Source organism: Lathamus discolor, chromosome 12, assembly GCF_037157495.1.
Source record: "Lathamus discolor isolate bLatDis1 chromosome 12, bLatDis1.hap1, whole genome shotgun sequence".
NCBI lineage: Eukaryota > Metazoa > Chordata > Aves > Psittaciformes > Psittacidae > Lathamus > Lathamus discolor.
This window is the reverse complement of record NC_088895.1, coordinates 4,674,046-4,686,865: the sequence shown is the minus strand read 5'-3', so window position 1 is coordinate 4,686,865 and position 12,820 is coordinate 4,674,046. Positions and strand designations below refer to the sequence as shown.

Below are 12,820 nucleotides of genomic sequence, written 5' to 3'. Positions count from 1 at the left end.
CGTACAGATAGGGGGTGTCAGCGCTGCCATTTCTCCAGTTCCTTCTTCTCTGAAATTTCTACCTGGTCAGTTTTTAAAGTACCAAAATAAATAAATAAATAAATAAATCTCCCACCCTTCTAACAATGAAGAAAATGTAAAAAGGAAGTGTTTGTACAATAAGAGTGAATGAATATTCCATTTAACTTCCTCTTGTCTTCTAGTGCTATCTGCAGTTTTTCAGTCTGTGCAAGGATTCAGATACTCAAAGCAAGTTTATGTTCATTTTCAAAATTAAATTCCTCAGTACCTGACACATGATTAGATATTTTCTTCCTTTAAGCCTCCCATTTTTATTTCTTTTTTAAGAGTGGTATAAGCAAACCTATACAGGAAACTCTCATATACCTCTATTTCCAATGGATTGTGATTCAGTTCTACTATAGACATTCAGAGAATATTTTCACCCTCTTAATATATTTCTCCTAAGGAATAAAACTGATAATATGACTGCTGTTGCACCTGAACACCTGTGAGGTTAATACACCATATGAGGTTAATTGCAAAGGTGAACATTGAAGGTAACCAAAATGTTACAAGGGTCATTTTGCTATGTAATGCCATTTTGTGATAGGGTTCCAGTTGCACAGGTATAGTTTCCAGGTATAGATATTTAAGATATTTATCAAAACTGTTTATTGAGCTTCATTCATGTTGCTTTACTGTTGTGGCTTTTCTGCTTCAAGAGAGGAAAAGACTGTTTTAAAAATCTGTTCTCTCAGCAGAATTTCTGAAACCTGAAACCTTGCAATTGTGCATTAAGGGCTTGTAAGGCAGTCAGACTTCAAAGTGTAAGTAAAACACTGCCACAGTTTTACCCTGAAGGGTATCTCTCCAACCGGTCAGGCAGCTTTCGCCCCCGCAGTAATATGATTAATAGGAAGCCTTATCCGTGGCTCTGGGAAGCTGCCGGCTGCCTGCTCTCGGACAGCTGCCCACAGAGGACACTTCCCTTGTCCTGCCGAGCCTCCTGCCTGTCCCACCTCCCTGCTCGCCTCTCCTGTGAGATCAGGGGGAGGCCAGTGGGCTGCAGTGGGCAGGAGCCTCCTCTCTGAGCACCCTATGCGAGCTGTGGCCACCAGCTGAGCATCAGCACCCGGGAGCAGAGTGACAAACAGCTCTTAATGCTTTCTCAACTAATCATCTGACCTGAACAATTACTTTAGACAACTTTTTGCCTCTTTGCTTCTCATCCACTCCATTTTCCCCATCCAGCTAGACAATAATGTCTGTAGGAAATGAGCGGTCTCTCACACATCTTTACAATAAGCCTCTGTGGGAAAGCAGACCTTCTTTCTCCATAGGAATTTGTGAAATTTACTACAATGTGAGTAATAAGCATATGAACATCTGTCAAACTGATCATGTCCTGTTTACCTTGCAGTATCAATTTCTGCATGACTGAAACTTGCTATAGTAGTTAACAGTTTGTACACTCTTGATGTACATGCTTGGTATAATAGTACAAAATCTGATACTTAAGTTACTGTTTGTGAAAGTGCCAGTGCAGGTTCTCTTCTGAACATAGCCTGTCATGCACACTGAATTCACTGCTTTCTGTGAACGCTGCATTTCACAACAAGTACTTGTGGAAGCAGAATGTCACCAGTCTCTTATAGTTAAGGGCTGCACTGGTCCCTTTAAGGCTCATTTTATAGCTACATGGCTGCACTGGTGACCAGCAGGAAAAAAGGGACAAATTTTGACCTGGGAAACCTAAGGTGGTGCAGTAACTCAATGGCTGAGAAGTGGCTTTTTGGGGGTAGTTATCTGAAGGCTTTAATTTTCTCTGCAGTAATTGATCTGGGGACTTTGGCACAAGTAGTTCCTATGTCAGATTGTTTTCCTTCCTTCATGCATTTTGGCAAAGTCTTCCCTGTAGAGGAAATTAATAAATTTCAGGATGACATTTCCTTCTTCATCCAAAAGAACAAGAAGGAAAAAAAAAAAACCACAAGAAAAATAAAAACAATGAAGTAATATTTTCAGTATTTAATTTTTATGTTTTTAAAGACATTTCCCTGAATAAAGGAAAGGTATTTTGTCAGAAAAATTAAAACCAATAAATTTCCTAATTAGCATGACCCATATGCAAGCAAGATCAGTTGAGTGCATGCTATACGTATGCATATGCATTCACCCAGGTAGGTAGGATGAGCGTGAGCAGATCTACAAGTTATACATTTAGAAAACTTCAAGAAGATTAATTACATGGGAGGCGCAACCAGCTGGAGTTCTGAAACAGAATAAAAGTACAGCAAAATATGTCAGTGCTTGTGCTTCAGTGTGCAAGCAGACTATCAGCAGAGCTAGGAAAAAACATAAGCCAGTATTGCTTTGTTGCTTCCGTTTCACCTCCATTGTGTTTGTTTGTTTGCTTTTTTGTAGGTGGTAATGTATGAGTAGAGTTTCAGTAAAAAAGGGAAAAGTTGCTTTTATTTTGGATACTTCTTTGGATACTTGGTCATGTGAATGACCAGTGATCCACAGTTCAGGGATGATGCACTACTGCAGCAGAGTATATCTCATTATTTCCACCACAGTGGTTTTTCACCCTAAAAGGATCCTACACCGACACTTCTATCAGTTAGCAGTAGGGTACTTGTTTTTGGCAGTTAATGAACTCAGAATTCTGTACAAAAACAGAACCCAAGATGTATTTCTCATGTTGTAAACTGCCCCTATGTGAAACACAAGTGTACTCTGTCTAATTCATCCCTGGGGTTCTAGAGATGCTGTGATAAAAAACATTCTGTAGATCATAATTGTTAAGTTTTTCAGCTATTTCTCCTCTTCATAAAAATGAATGATTTAGATGGTTAAACCCATTGCTTTCAAGCAGGGAGTCACAGGCAGTGTCTTATTTACTACCAAAATGACAATAAAAATAAGTATGTTTCTTGGATTTCTGAATTCTATTAGAGAAGCCAGTGCAGATATATAATGCAGCTGTATTAGTTGGAGTTTCTATGTTATTTTCAGTGGTGCTTTGATATTACAGTTTTACACATGCTAAAGCAAAGTCTCTAAAACTAAAAGCAAGGTACGCTGGAGTTCTCTCTAATTCTTTACTGAGGATTAGGAACCTCTTGTTTATCAGACCAATCTTTCCTGTTCCTTGTTAATGCTGCAAGCATTCTGGATTTTTAAAGGATCCCCAGAGGCAGGCACATTATGTGTTTCTCCAGTGTACTTCTGACTTTTTCATATTTTCATAACCTTAATTTCTGCTATGTCTCTCATTCAGATAACACCCCAAAATCCTTAGTATTGGAAAAGCAGATCCCATAATGCTTTTATTAAGTTTAGAGCTATTGTATTTCAGTGGGGATATGACAGACAATACTATTGAGGCTGTGATTTATACCTGGTAAATCCCTAGGGCTGTCATAAGAGAAATGCATTCAGCCAATGAACAGATCTGAAATGGTTTGAAAACAGAATTGTTTACTATTTCTAATCCAATACCAATATCTACAGTGTTTTTCTCAGTTGTCTTAACATCCTAATAGCATTTCAGTTCATTTAAAAAGGGACTTCCCACCTCTGAGTGCTGTAAAAGAAGAGACACTCTTTGTTTCTAGGCATAGGCATCGTTTGGGACATTACTGTTTATTCCTGTTAAATTATCATTGAAAGGCAGAGGGTTGTTGTTGCAAAGAAGAGGAAAATATTCTGGATTTCAAAGATATCAACAAAATTTTCAGTTAGAAGACTCGGTAAAGCTCATGGGGTACAGGCAGGTGAGTTCTATTTAATTTAATGTGGCCTATCTCCTGCTCTAAACTTACCAGAAAGAAATTTCAGCCCAGTTTTACACTATTATTATATTTAACCTACTCCCTTAATACGCAGCCTTAATTACTGTCTATACAGCCTTAATGGTGGAAGCACTGAGACTCAGAATGCTGACTCTAAGCTACTACAGGGTTTTCAGACTGTGCTCTTGTGACTGGTGACTCAGAAATCTTCTCAGTGATGCTAAAGAATAATTATTTTGAATTCCTGTTTTTCAATGAGAACAGTAGTGAGCAGGAGATACTACGAGAGGCATGCTGGGGAAGGACCTTCCATAGTCATCTTCTCACTCGGAAAGGAAACATTATACAAGCACTGCATTTTTACTTTGTATGGTATCTGCTATTACTCACTAGTTTAATAAATGCTTTGTTACCTCTAAAATGGTGTTAGTGTCTTGGAGTACCAGCAAGAGAGCTGCCAGGTCTGGAAACTTTTGTCAGGATCATTTGGGAGCTCACAGTCAGTGAGCTGCCCCTCCGGGGATTTCACAGCCATTGTACTGGATGTGTTGGTGCACACCAAGATGCTGAGCAGCATTTTCTCTTCCAATTTTGTCTGGCTCCGCTTTTCTTTCCCCTGTGTCCCCCTTCCCAAGTAGAAATGCTCATATTAAGCATTTCAAATCATTGTGTGAACATCACAGAGACATCTGAGGTGTCAACAACACATTAATATTCTACAGGATCCGTGTTTATGTATTATTTTACTATGTTATCCTAAGTGGTACATCACTTTGTGGCCACATGCTTCCTACCAAAACAAATGTTTAAATGGCTTTGAGTTGAAAGCTGACATTTGTAAAGAAAAGGATTTGTAGTGTGATTTGATTTATGTAATTGAAAAGCAAAACAAACCCCCACTGTTATGTACTAGAAATGACGCCTTTGTCTTCTCCAAAATTTCATTTGTTTACACGCCCTGCAGCCATACTGAGAGAACGGAATCACTGTCGACTTCTCTTGGGCCTGTCTGAAAAAGGAGTCAGAAAAGGGAGGAGGAGAGCGGCCACAGGGTTGTGAGAAGGAAGAGATGAGTGCTCAGATAAAAAGCAGCTGGAGGGAAGCCTACAAGTTCTCAGAAAACCAGATCAATAATGATGTTAACTGCAGCTGCAAATGCAACTATTTGCATTTTGATTATATTTTTCCCTACTACTTCACTATGCCCAGAGTATCTTGAACACTCTGCAACAGATAAACCACCTCCGGAAGGGCATTATTTTAATGGAAACTCAAGATACTGAGGATGCTGCTGCATTTTTCAGTATAGGACTAGTAGAAACATCAGCTTCCCTTCCCCTCCTATTGCTTGCTCAGCAAGATGCAAGGATCTGAGACTGCTCTAATTTACAAGTGTCTCTCAAACAACTTTCCACTGACTTTGTCTCCTCCCTTTTCCGTTTTACCTTCCTAGACCTTTCACCCTTTGGTTCCCTTGAGAAAACCATGACGAATTTCCACCTGGAAATTTCAGTCTCAGTGTTAGGTAGTCTCTTGTTGTTGGTGGCCTTTCCTCTCCACCCTTTCTCTTCACCACATTGAGACTTTTGACAAGGTCAAACGATTCATCTTTGTTTCTATATTTATACTGGGAAGCTCCCTTTAGTAGCACAATAACATTTTAGATAGGACAGCCTGACAAAAACAGTAGATAAGAAAGCTCCTCGTACAGAAGCCTGGCCTGGTAAAATAAAACATTTCTTTTCTTTTAAATGAAAACTTCCTGAGTTTTCACACAAAGTAAGGAAAGCTACTGAAAACTGTCCTGCCTACCTGAATGTATTTGTTGGATATTTTAGAAGAGAAATGAAAGAGACACAAAAGTGAAACCTGGATGCTGATAAATGAAGCAATCAAGAGAACTGAAATAAGTTTGCAAGGAAGTCCTGAAAAAGAAGGAATTAAAGGAAACTAAAAATGGAAATTAAGATGATGGGTTTAAAAATGGCCATTAAGTATTTGAAAGCAAGGACAAGAAATAGTGATGGATACCTGTCCGGGAAAGTAAATAGAACATCTGCCAGCATGAGAAAGGTGGGCAGAATGCTCTAGCCATAGTTGTTACAGAAGGATGGGAACTTAAATTAAAGCAAGCAATGGCTTCTCTGGGCAGAATGCCGATTACTTGGTGCAAGAACAAGTGTTTGGTTATGAAATGATGTGATGAAATGCTTATGGTGTGGCACTACCCCAAGGAAGATTGGGATCAATGTGAATTAAGCTCCACAATGGCTCTGCGGAGGGTGGAGTTTAAGCTTCAGTTGTTTGCTACTTTTGTTTACATTTACATTCAGTGTTTTATCTTATCTAGAGAGAATGAAATTACTTTACGGTCAAGTGGTCCAGATGTGGGTTTTGTTCAAGAGTATCACAGATCACCTGGCAAAGCAACTGTACAATAAATAGGTGCTTGCTGCAGAGAATGTCAGCTTATAAATCTATCACCTCCACTTCATTAATCTTCTTCTGAAGCTGTACTCCCAAATTTTGATTTTATACTGATTTTCCCAGCAACTCAGCATTCGGAGGTGTACTGATATGTGATGATTATTGTGTGAGCAGTTTGGGTATCCCAGTTCCACGCACACAGGCTATGTGGTTTATCTTAATGAAAAACTCTGGGAGGAGTTCAGAAAGTTGTCTTTGAAAAATCTTGGTTTTCATGAGCTATTTCAAAAGACCAGAGGGAAGTGTGGCTAAATGAATCTAGATATGAATGATTTATAGTCCTCTGAGACTGCATTAAAGTCCTTCCATGGGAGCAGTTCACTAGTGGGCTCCCTGTTGCCTGCAACTCCGTAGGGCACCAAGTATTCCCAACCACTCTTGTCTAATCCCCCATAACCCTTTTATGCCTATAACCTACAGCCCAAACACCTGCAATCCTTGTCAAGGGAGGTACTGCTGGGGATGGAGTCAGGTGTCCAAGCTTTGCCTCCTTCTCAGGCAGCTCGAGAGAGAGTCCTTTGCCAGACCAAGAGTGCAGGTTTCCTTTACCACATCCTGCTGCAGGAGCAGTATGGATGGGCTGGAGCTGATCCTTGGGAATTTTCTTCTCTTCACGTTCCTCCAGGGGACATAAGGTTGGGTTTGGTGGTTTGGTTTGTTGAGGTGTTTTTACACTGAAAGTGCCAACCCCTCCATGCAGTGATGCACAGAGCCACAGCCTCACAGATAACATGCTTTTCACTTTCTGCACAAGGAGAAATTTTTGTTTTAAATTTCATTAGCCCTCAAGAGTGAATTGTCTGACTGTTTTTCCTTACTATTTATTTGAATCCTCACAGCAACTGACCTTCAAATGTAGCACAGGTGGTAAAAGCTGTAATAATATCACCTCAAGGTGTTTCTTTGCATTTGCATTAAATTGGTTCCTAATAAGTTAGTAACATAAGAAGCTATTCAATGCCAGCAAAACATCAGAAATATCTAGCACATAATAACCTCTAGATTAGAATCATGTTTTTCAGCTGACTGTCAAGTTCTCCCATGCGCTATCAAAGGTCATTAAAACCCCTGTCCCACTTGTCCTTTTATCCCTGCAGGCGGAGATTCATTTGAAAATACCTTTATGACTGCCATCCACAAAACTTCCTTATCTAACCATATATGAATCACTTTGAAAGCAGCTGCATTTCTCTTAGCAACCAAAGAATCAGTCTTAGCAACAAGACAGCCAGAGAATTTTGTGTTCACATAGCTACTCGTGGACAGTACATTCTGCTCTCTGCTTTCCCATGGCATTGCTGCTGCAGTGGGGACTTTCTGAACTGGTACAGACAGATCAGACACTTGTTGATAGGAAAGACAGCCATTGCAGGGCAAATGATGATCTTTGTGCCTTGACTGTTCTTTCCTTTAGGAGACAGTGCAAGAGACTGACTGCTGGAAAGCTCAAAAATTACATCTTCCCTGTGACAGAATTACTACAAAGACGTGTGCGGAAGCTGACAGCTTCCAAAATCTTGACCTCCCCCACAGAAACCATAGTGGAGAATCAAACTATTAGCTGTAAAGTCTCACATCTCAGGCTCTCTCAGCATCTGTTCAAGAGCAGTTAGGCTGGCTCTAAGGTGACTTTTATACATATTTTTTTCCCCTATATTTTCTTAGCAAGAACAATTTTGGAAGAAATATTATAATGAGAGAAACAGGGAACATGAGAGCAATTGCCATTTTGGTTATTGCCTGGGCTGTTGTCTTTCCAGGACTGTTGGGGAAGCTTCCTGAGGAATCAATGCTAAGATGGCATTTATGAACAGAAGAGTGTTGTAGTAGTTTCCATCTCTCAGTCTCACACTGGAAAGAAATGAGTTACCATGTGTAGTTTGAGCCTATTAAGAAATTGGAAGTGCAAGTAGAAATAGTAAATGCACTCACAGCCCACCTGTGTTCCTCCTCTGTCTCCTCCCGTAGGCGCTGTTGGCATACTGCATGCCGGTTTGATTCCCTTACTTGTATCCAAACTGAAGAATGAGTTGGAGGAAATCCAGGAGCTAATCCTTGGTACACTCTCCAACTGTCTGCGCGTGGAGGCTTCTGAAGCTCTAGCAGCTGATGCCGTCTTTGTCCTGAAGGAAAAGCTCACACACTCATCAATGGCCACCAGAAGCAAAGCAGCTTGGGTCCTCTTAGAAATCAGGTAGAGAAACCTGTCTGTAACACATGAGCCCAAGAATATACTCATTTCATGAGGGAGTCAAGGTCATTAGTTTACAGTTGTGTTCCACTACACATTGAAGCTGTCACATTTCCCATGTAAAGCAGTATCAGCCTCAACACACACGTACATAGAAGACTTCTAAAATTCATAACTGCTGTAAATAGTCAAGAAAGCAAATGCAGATCAGTAAATGTCATTCCTTATCCTTCTGTTTGCCTTTGGTGTTGGCAGTGAAATCAGGATTTTTTCATTATTTTCTCAGCACTGCTAAGAAAAAAATCTTGCATGAGAAACGTGAAAACAAGATTCTGACCAGGAGTAGGGAGCAGGAAGAAGTAGAAAGCAGGGAGAAGCTCCCTTGTTTTTTAAACAACTGCTCTCTCTCTAAAAACTAAAGATCCTGGGAAGCTTTCAGTGTGATTGAGAATAGTTTTCTGACACAGGCTGCTACAAACATCAGTGATGGATCAGCAAAAGCAGTCTTTATATTCCACTTGTGGGTTGAACACTGGATGGAAGGAACAATTCCAGTCCACTGTCCTGCAATCACAATATATAATAAAAGTACTCAGCAGATGTCTGGTTTAAGAAGGTCTGCAGGTGATGTAGCTTACTTATCAACTGGCACAAAACATTTCCTAATGTCCTATAACAAGGCGAGGCCCTGTAGGAAAAGCAAGAGAGTATCAATGACATGAGTAATAGAAAGAAAGCAGAAATGCAACCTGAGTATGAACATCAACTAGGCTACAGGTCCCCGCAGGAGCTGGGCCATGTCAGATACTTCCTCATTAGGCTGGAAAGAAAGAGAGAAAATTGACCTGGGAGTATAATAACTGCAGACCCCAAACTCAGCAGGTTTTAAAATCTGTGTAGGGTTCAACAGCCAGGTTTCTACCTGAATTGTCATAGCACATTAAACCCTAATCCTGGTACCTGCTGCTGCCCAGCCATCTCCAATGTATGGCAGACGGTAAAAAACAAATAATCCAAAAATCACCTAAAAATAGCCTAAACAATTGGTAAGCCCACACACATTGGTTAACATGATCTCATCAGTATTGTATCAGCAAGTAGATTTCATAGACACCAGGCACAACAGACATCCCCTTTCTTTTCTTTGTGGCAAGCAGTGGCGCTTGCAATCTGTCCAACAGTCAGAAAGCTGTGACTCCAAAGAGAACAGAGAGGAGGACTGTGTCATCACCACTGTCATCAAACAAAGGAGGGCTGCAGGGATCCAGGCATGGGGAGAAGCTGTGGGTAGCTCTGTGGTTTGCAGGCACAGCTCAAGAAAGCAACTTAACCATCTTTCCTGCACAGTACTCATCCAGAAGGGAAAAATGAGGTGTGTGAAGAAGTTATTCCTGTGCTGGTGAGCCTGCTTGAAGATGCAGATCCTGAAGTCCAAGCCAGTGCAACAGGAGCACTGATGTTTGCTACTATCAAACCTCAGGGTGAGAGACAGAGGGAGTTCTCTTGGGATACTTTCTGGAAACCCAATTCTAAGCCAACTCAGTCACAAAACTTTTGCCCCTCCACCCCCCAAGTCCTCAGTTTCTAATGGTGTTAAAGCTCTTCAAGAAACTGTAAGATTAGATCATTTCTTTCTATCTGTTGTTATATCTATTGTTGCTCCCCCACAGAGCCTAGAGGGGACAGGAGATCTCACACTTCATTCACCTGAAGTAGGTCAAGAAGTTATTTATCTACCCCCCTGCACCTTTTCCCTCCAGAGGGGGAACACCTTCCATTCAAGTCCAGGCCACACAGAGATCCACACACCTGAAGCTACTCGAATCACCAGTCCTCAGCAGAGGAGCACTACTGTCTGGAAACTCTTTCTGTAGTTAGAGGCAGTTTCTCTCTCACAGCTGGGAGAGGAATGAATATTAACAAGGTTTGTAGTTCTCCCAAGTCACTTACATGACACTGAAAATTTTCAGTGGGATGAATGAGTAATTAGACGTAAATGACTCTTAATAACAGCAGTTGTGTTCCAGACCTCCTCTGCAACCATCCCCCCTGCTTCCGAAGACAACACAGGAGTGGATCTCACTGTTTGAAGTGTCTTTAAAAATGAAAGCATGGATGATGTTCCTAAGGGCATCTAACACAACCCCAAATACATTCTCTTATCCCCTGGTGCCTCGTATATTCTTAGATAATTCATTGCCAATGAAATAATAACTTGCAGGGCATATAAAGTTAACCAAGATCTTTCATCTTAAAAATAAACAGCTGGCAGCTAGCCTTGGTCTTCGAAACGAAAACATGTCCGACCTCTTTGTGCTACACCCTCTGGGGTGTTCAGAGCTGTGGCTGGGCAGCAAGTAGAAAGTAACAATTCAAAAGCATGTTGATTGTATGCAGTAACACATTTTAAAGTCAGTTTATTTCTCTACAGGGCGATTCTCAGCCCTAGGGGCTGGAGCCATCCCACCTTTGCTGAAGCTGGCTGCTGAGGAAGGTGGCAAAGCCCGGCTGAGTGCCATCAAAGCCCTCACCATGCTGGCTGAGCTACCAAAGGGCCGCCAGACACTCCTCAACCATTTAGATACATTTCAGCAGTGTCTGAAGGATCCCAGCAAGGCAGTGAAAAGAGCTGCCACAACTGCCATCAGTGTCATCCAGTGGAAACCTTACTGAAGATGTGAATTTTACTAGAGATCTGTTGCCCTCTGTTGTTGTCTGGCTGTAAAAGTCGCATGATTATATAAGCCCTTCCTTCAAAACTCTCAGTTTTCTCTGAGTCAGTTCCTCCTGAAAAGTCATTGACTAACAGTTCACATCTACATTGCAGGTCACAAGCAGAATAATTGGGGGGGGGGGGGGTGGGGGGTGGGGGGGGTGTGTGCGGAAGGAGCTAGGAAGTCTAGAATTCTCCGCCAGGAGTTATTTCCTGAGTTACCAAGATTTTCCTGTGATAGAAGAAACCATTCCTTTCTGGTTCCTTCATCATGTTCTTGCCTTTTTCTTTCTTCTTTTGAAACCTCAGCCTATCAAACAATCAATAACTAAATCTATTCGAAAGAGAAGTTCAGAATGAAGTTCTCCAGCAGCCTTGTCTATGCCAAGAAATTGACCCAACAGCAGGAATTTACAGTTTTGCTGTAAACTGTTGAACATAGGATTGGAAGCATTTACAGCATCATTACAGGAAAAGCAATGGCAATGCCATAGAAGGGCTTCCCCAAGAGAAGTATGACACTTTCTCAGCCTGCAATATAACCCAACACTTATCAGCACCTTTCTAATACATGAAGATATTCACTTGTCAGCAGTGAATCCAGTGGAGATGGACCCCACTGCCCTCGGCTAAGAGCCCCTCAGTCTCACCCTGTCCCTGTGATGAGATTTATTCATGTAACATTCCAACACCGCCAGCTAATGACTTCTCAAGGAGGGTTTTAGTAGCAGCCCTCACCTCACTTTGCAGCCCCCTCTGAGCCCTCTCCTCAGCCTTAGCTGTAGTGATTGCTCTTGTGTTTTCAATCTGGTGAGGATCTCAACATGCAAGTTTTCTCCTTCTGTGTGCTTGGATCCAGGCTCAGGGCTCCCTCATGCAGTTGTCCAAGCTTAGGGTAAAAGGAAAGTAAGTCAGAAAAACTTTACTAGGGTAAAGCTTGGTGAAGGTTTGTTGGCGACAGGCTCCACTGCCTCTGACAGAAGAGGGGTCTATCTGAAACTGGGTGTAGTATGAAACAAAAGTGCCCCTGCTTTTGTGCTGGTACTTGGTATTTTGTCATTTTGTACAGCTGTAATCTATCCTTTGAGTACAAAAATTAACAAGTACAATGGAAATGGAAGTGTTGTGCCAGAACTGAAGAGTTTTGTGACTGTGACTCACGAGGGAGGAGGACAGGGTGAGAGGAAAGCTGATCCTAATGTTATGGTCTATTCCAACAGGAGTTGGACAAGGCGATCTCCAGAGGTACCTTCCAACCCCTCGTATTCTATGATTAACAGCTGTCTAAACAGAGACGAGATAAACAGGACAGCGAACTGAAAATGTCAATCCCCTGTTTTGGGCAAATGTGTTCAGTTTTTATTTTCTTTAAAAAAACTTAGCAGTTTTTAAAAAATCCTTTTACCTCACAGAATTGAGAATAACAGAAAATTCAGGCTGTTTGTATAAGCCAGCCCATCCAACAAGATGTAAGTTGCCTGAAGGAAATGAGGCAGTTCCTGTGTTTAGAGCTGATGGGCAGTGGAAGTGATGGAAAGTTCAGCAGCATTTTACTCCCTGTGTAGTCAAGGCAGGTCACTACAGATACGCTGCAGATTTCTCTGTCTGCAGTTCTAAGTGTGTAATTGA

At 41.4% G+C, this 12,820-nt stretch overlaps 2 protein-coding genes across 2 annotated transcripts in view; one reads left to right on the top strand and one right to left on the bottom strand.

The window, feature by feature from the left end:
- GNAZ (G protein subunit alpha z) overlaps positions 1 to 8,241 on the bottom strand; it is a 73,527-nt gene extending 65,286 nt beyond the window's left edge. Inside the window, exon 1 of the mRNA XM_065693105.1 lies at positions 8,227 to 8,241. The gene's annotated coding sequence lies outside the window, so the exon portion shown is untranslated. The remainder of the gene's footprint in view (positions 1 to 8,226) is intronic.
- RSPH14 (radial spoke head 14 homolog) overlaps positions 1 to 11,151 on the top strand; it is an 86,073-nt gene extending 74,922 nt beyond the window's left edge. Inside the window, exons 4-6 of the mRNA XM_065693111.1 lie at positions 8,256 to 8,481; positions 9,826 to 9,959; positions 10,910 to 11,151. Coding sequence (XP_065549183.1) covers positions 8,256 to 8,481; positions 9,826 to 9,959; positions 10,910 to 11,151 — 602 coding nt within the window. The remainder of the gene's footprint in view (positions 1 to 8,255; positions 8,482 to 9,825; positions 9,960 to 10,909) is intronic.
- Positions 11,152 to 12,820: the final 1,669 nt, after the last annotated feature.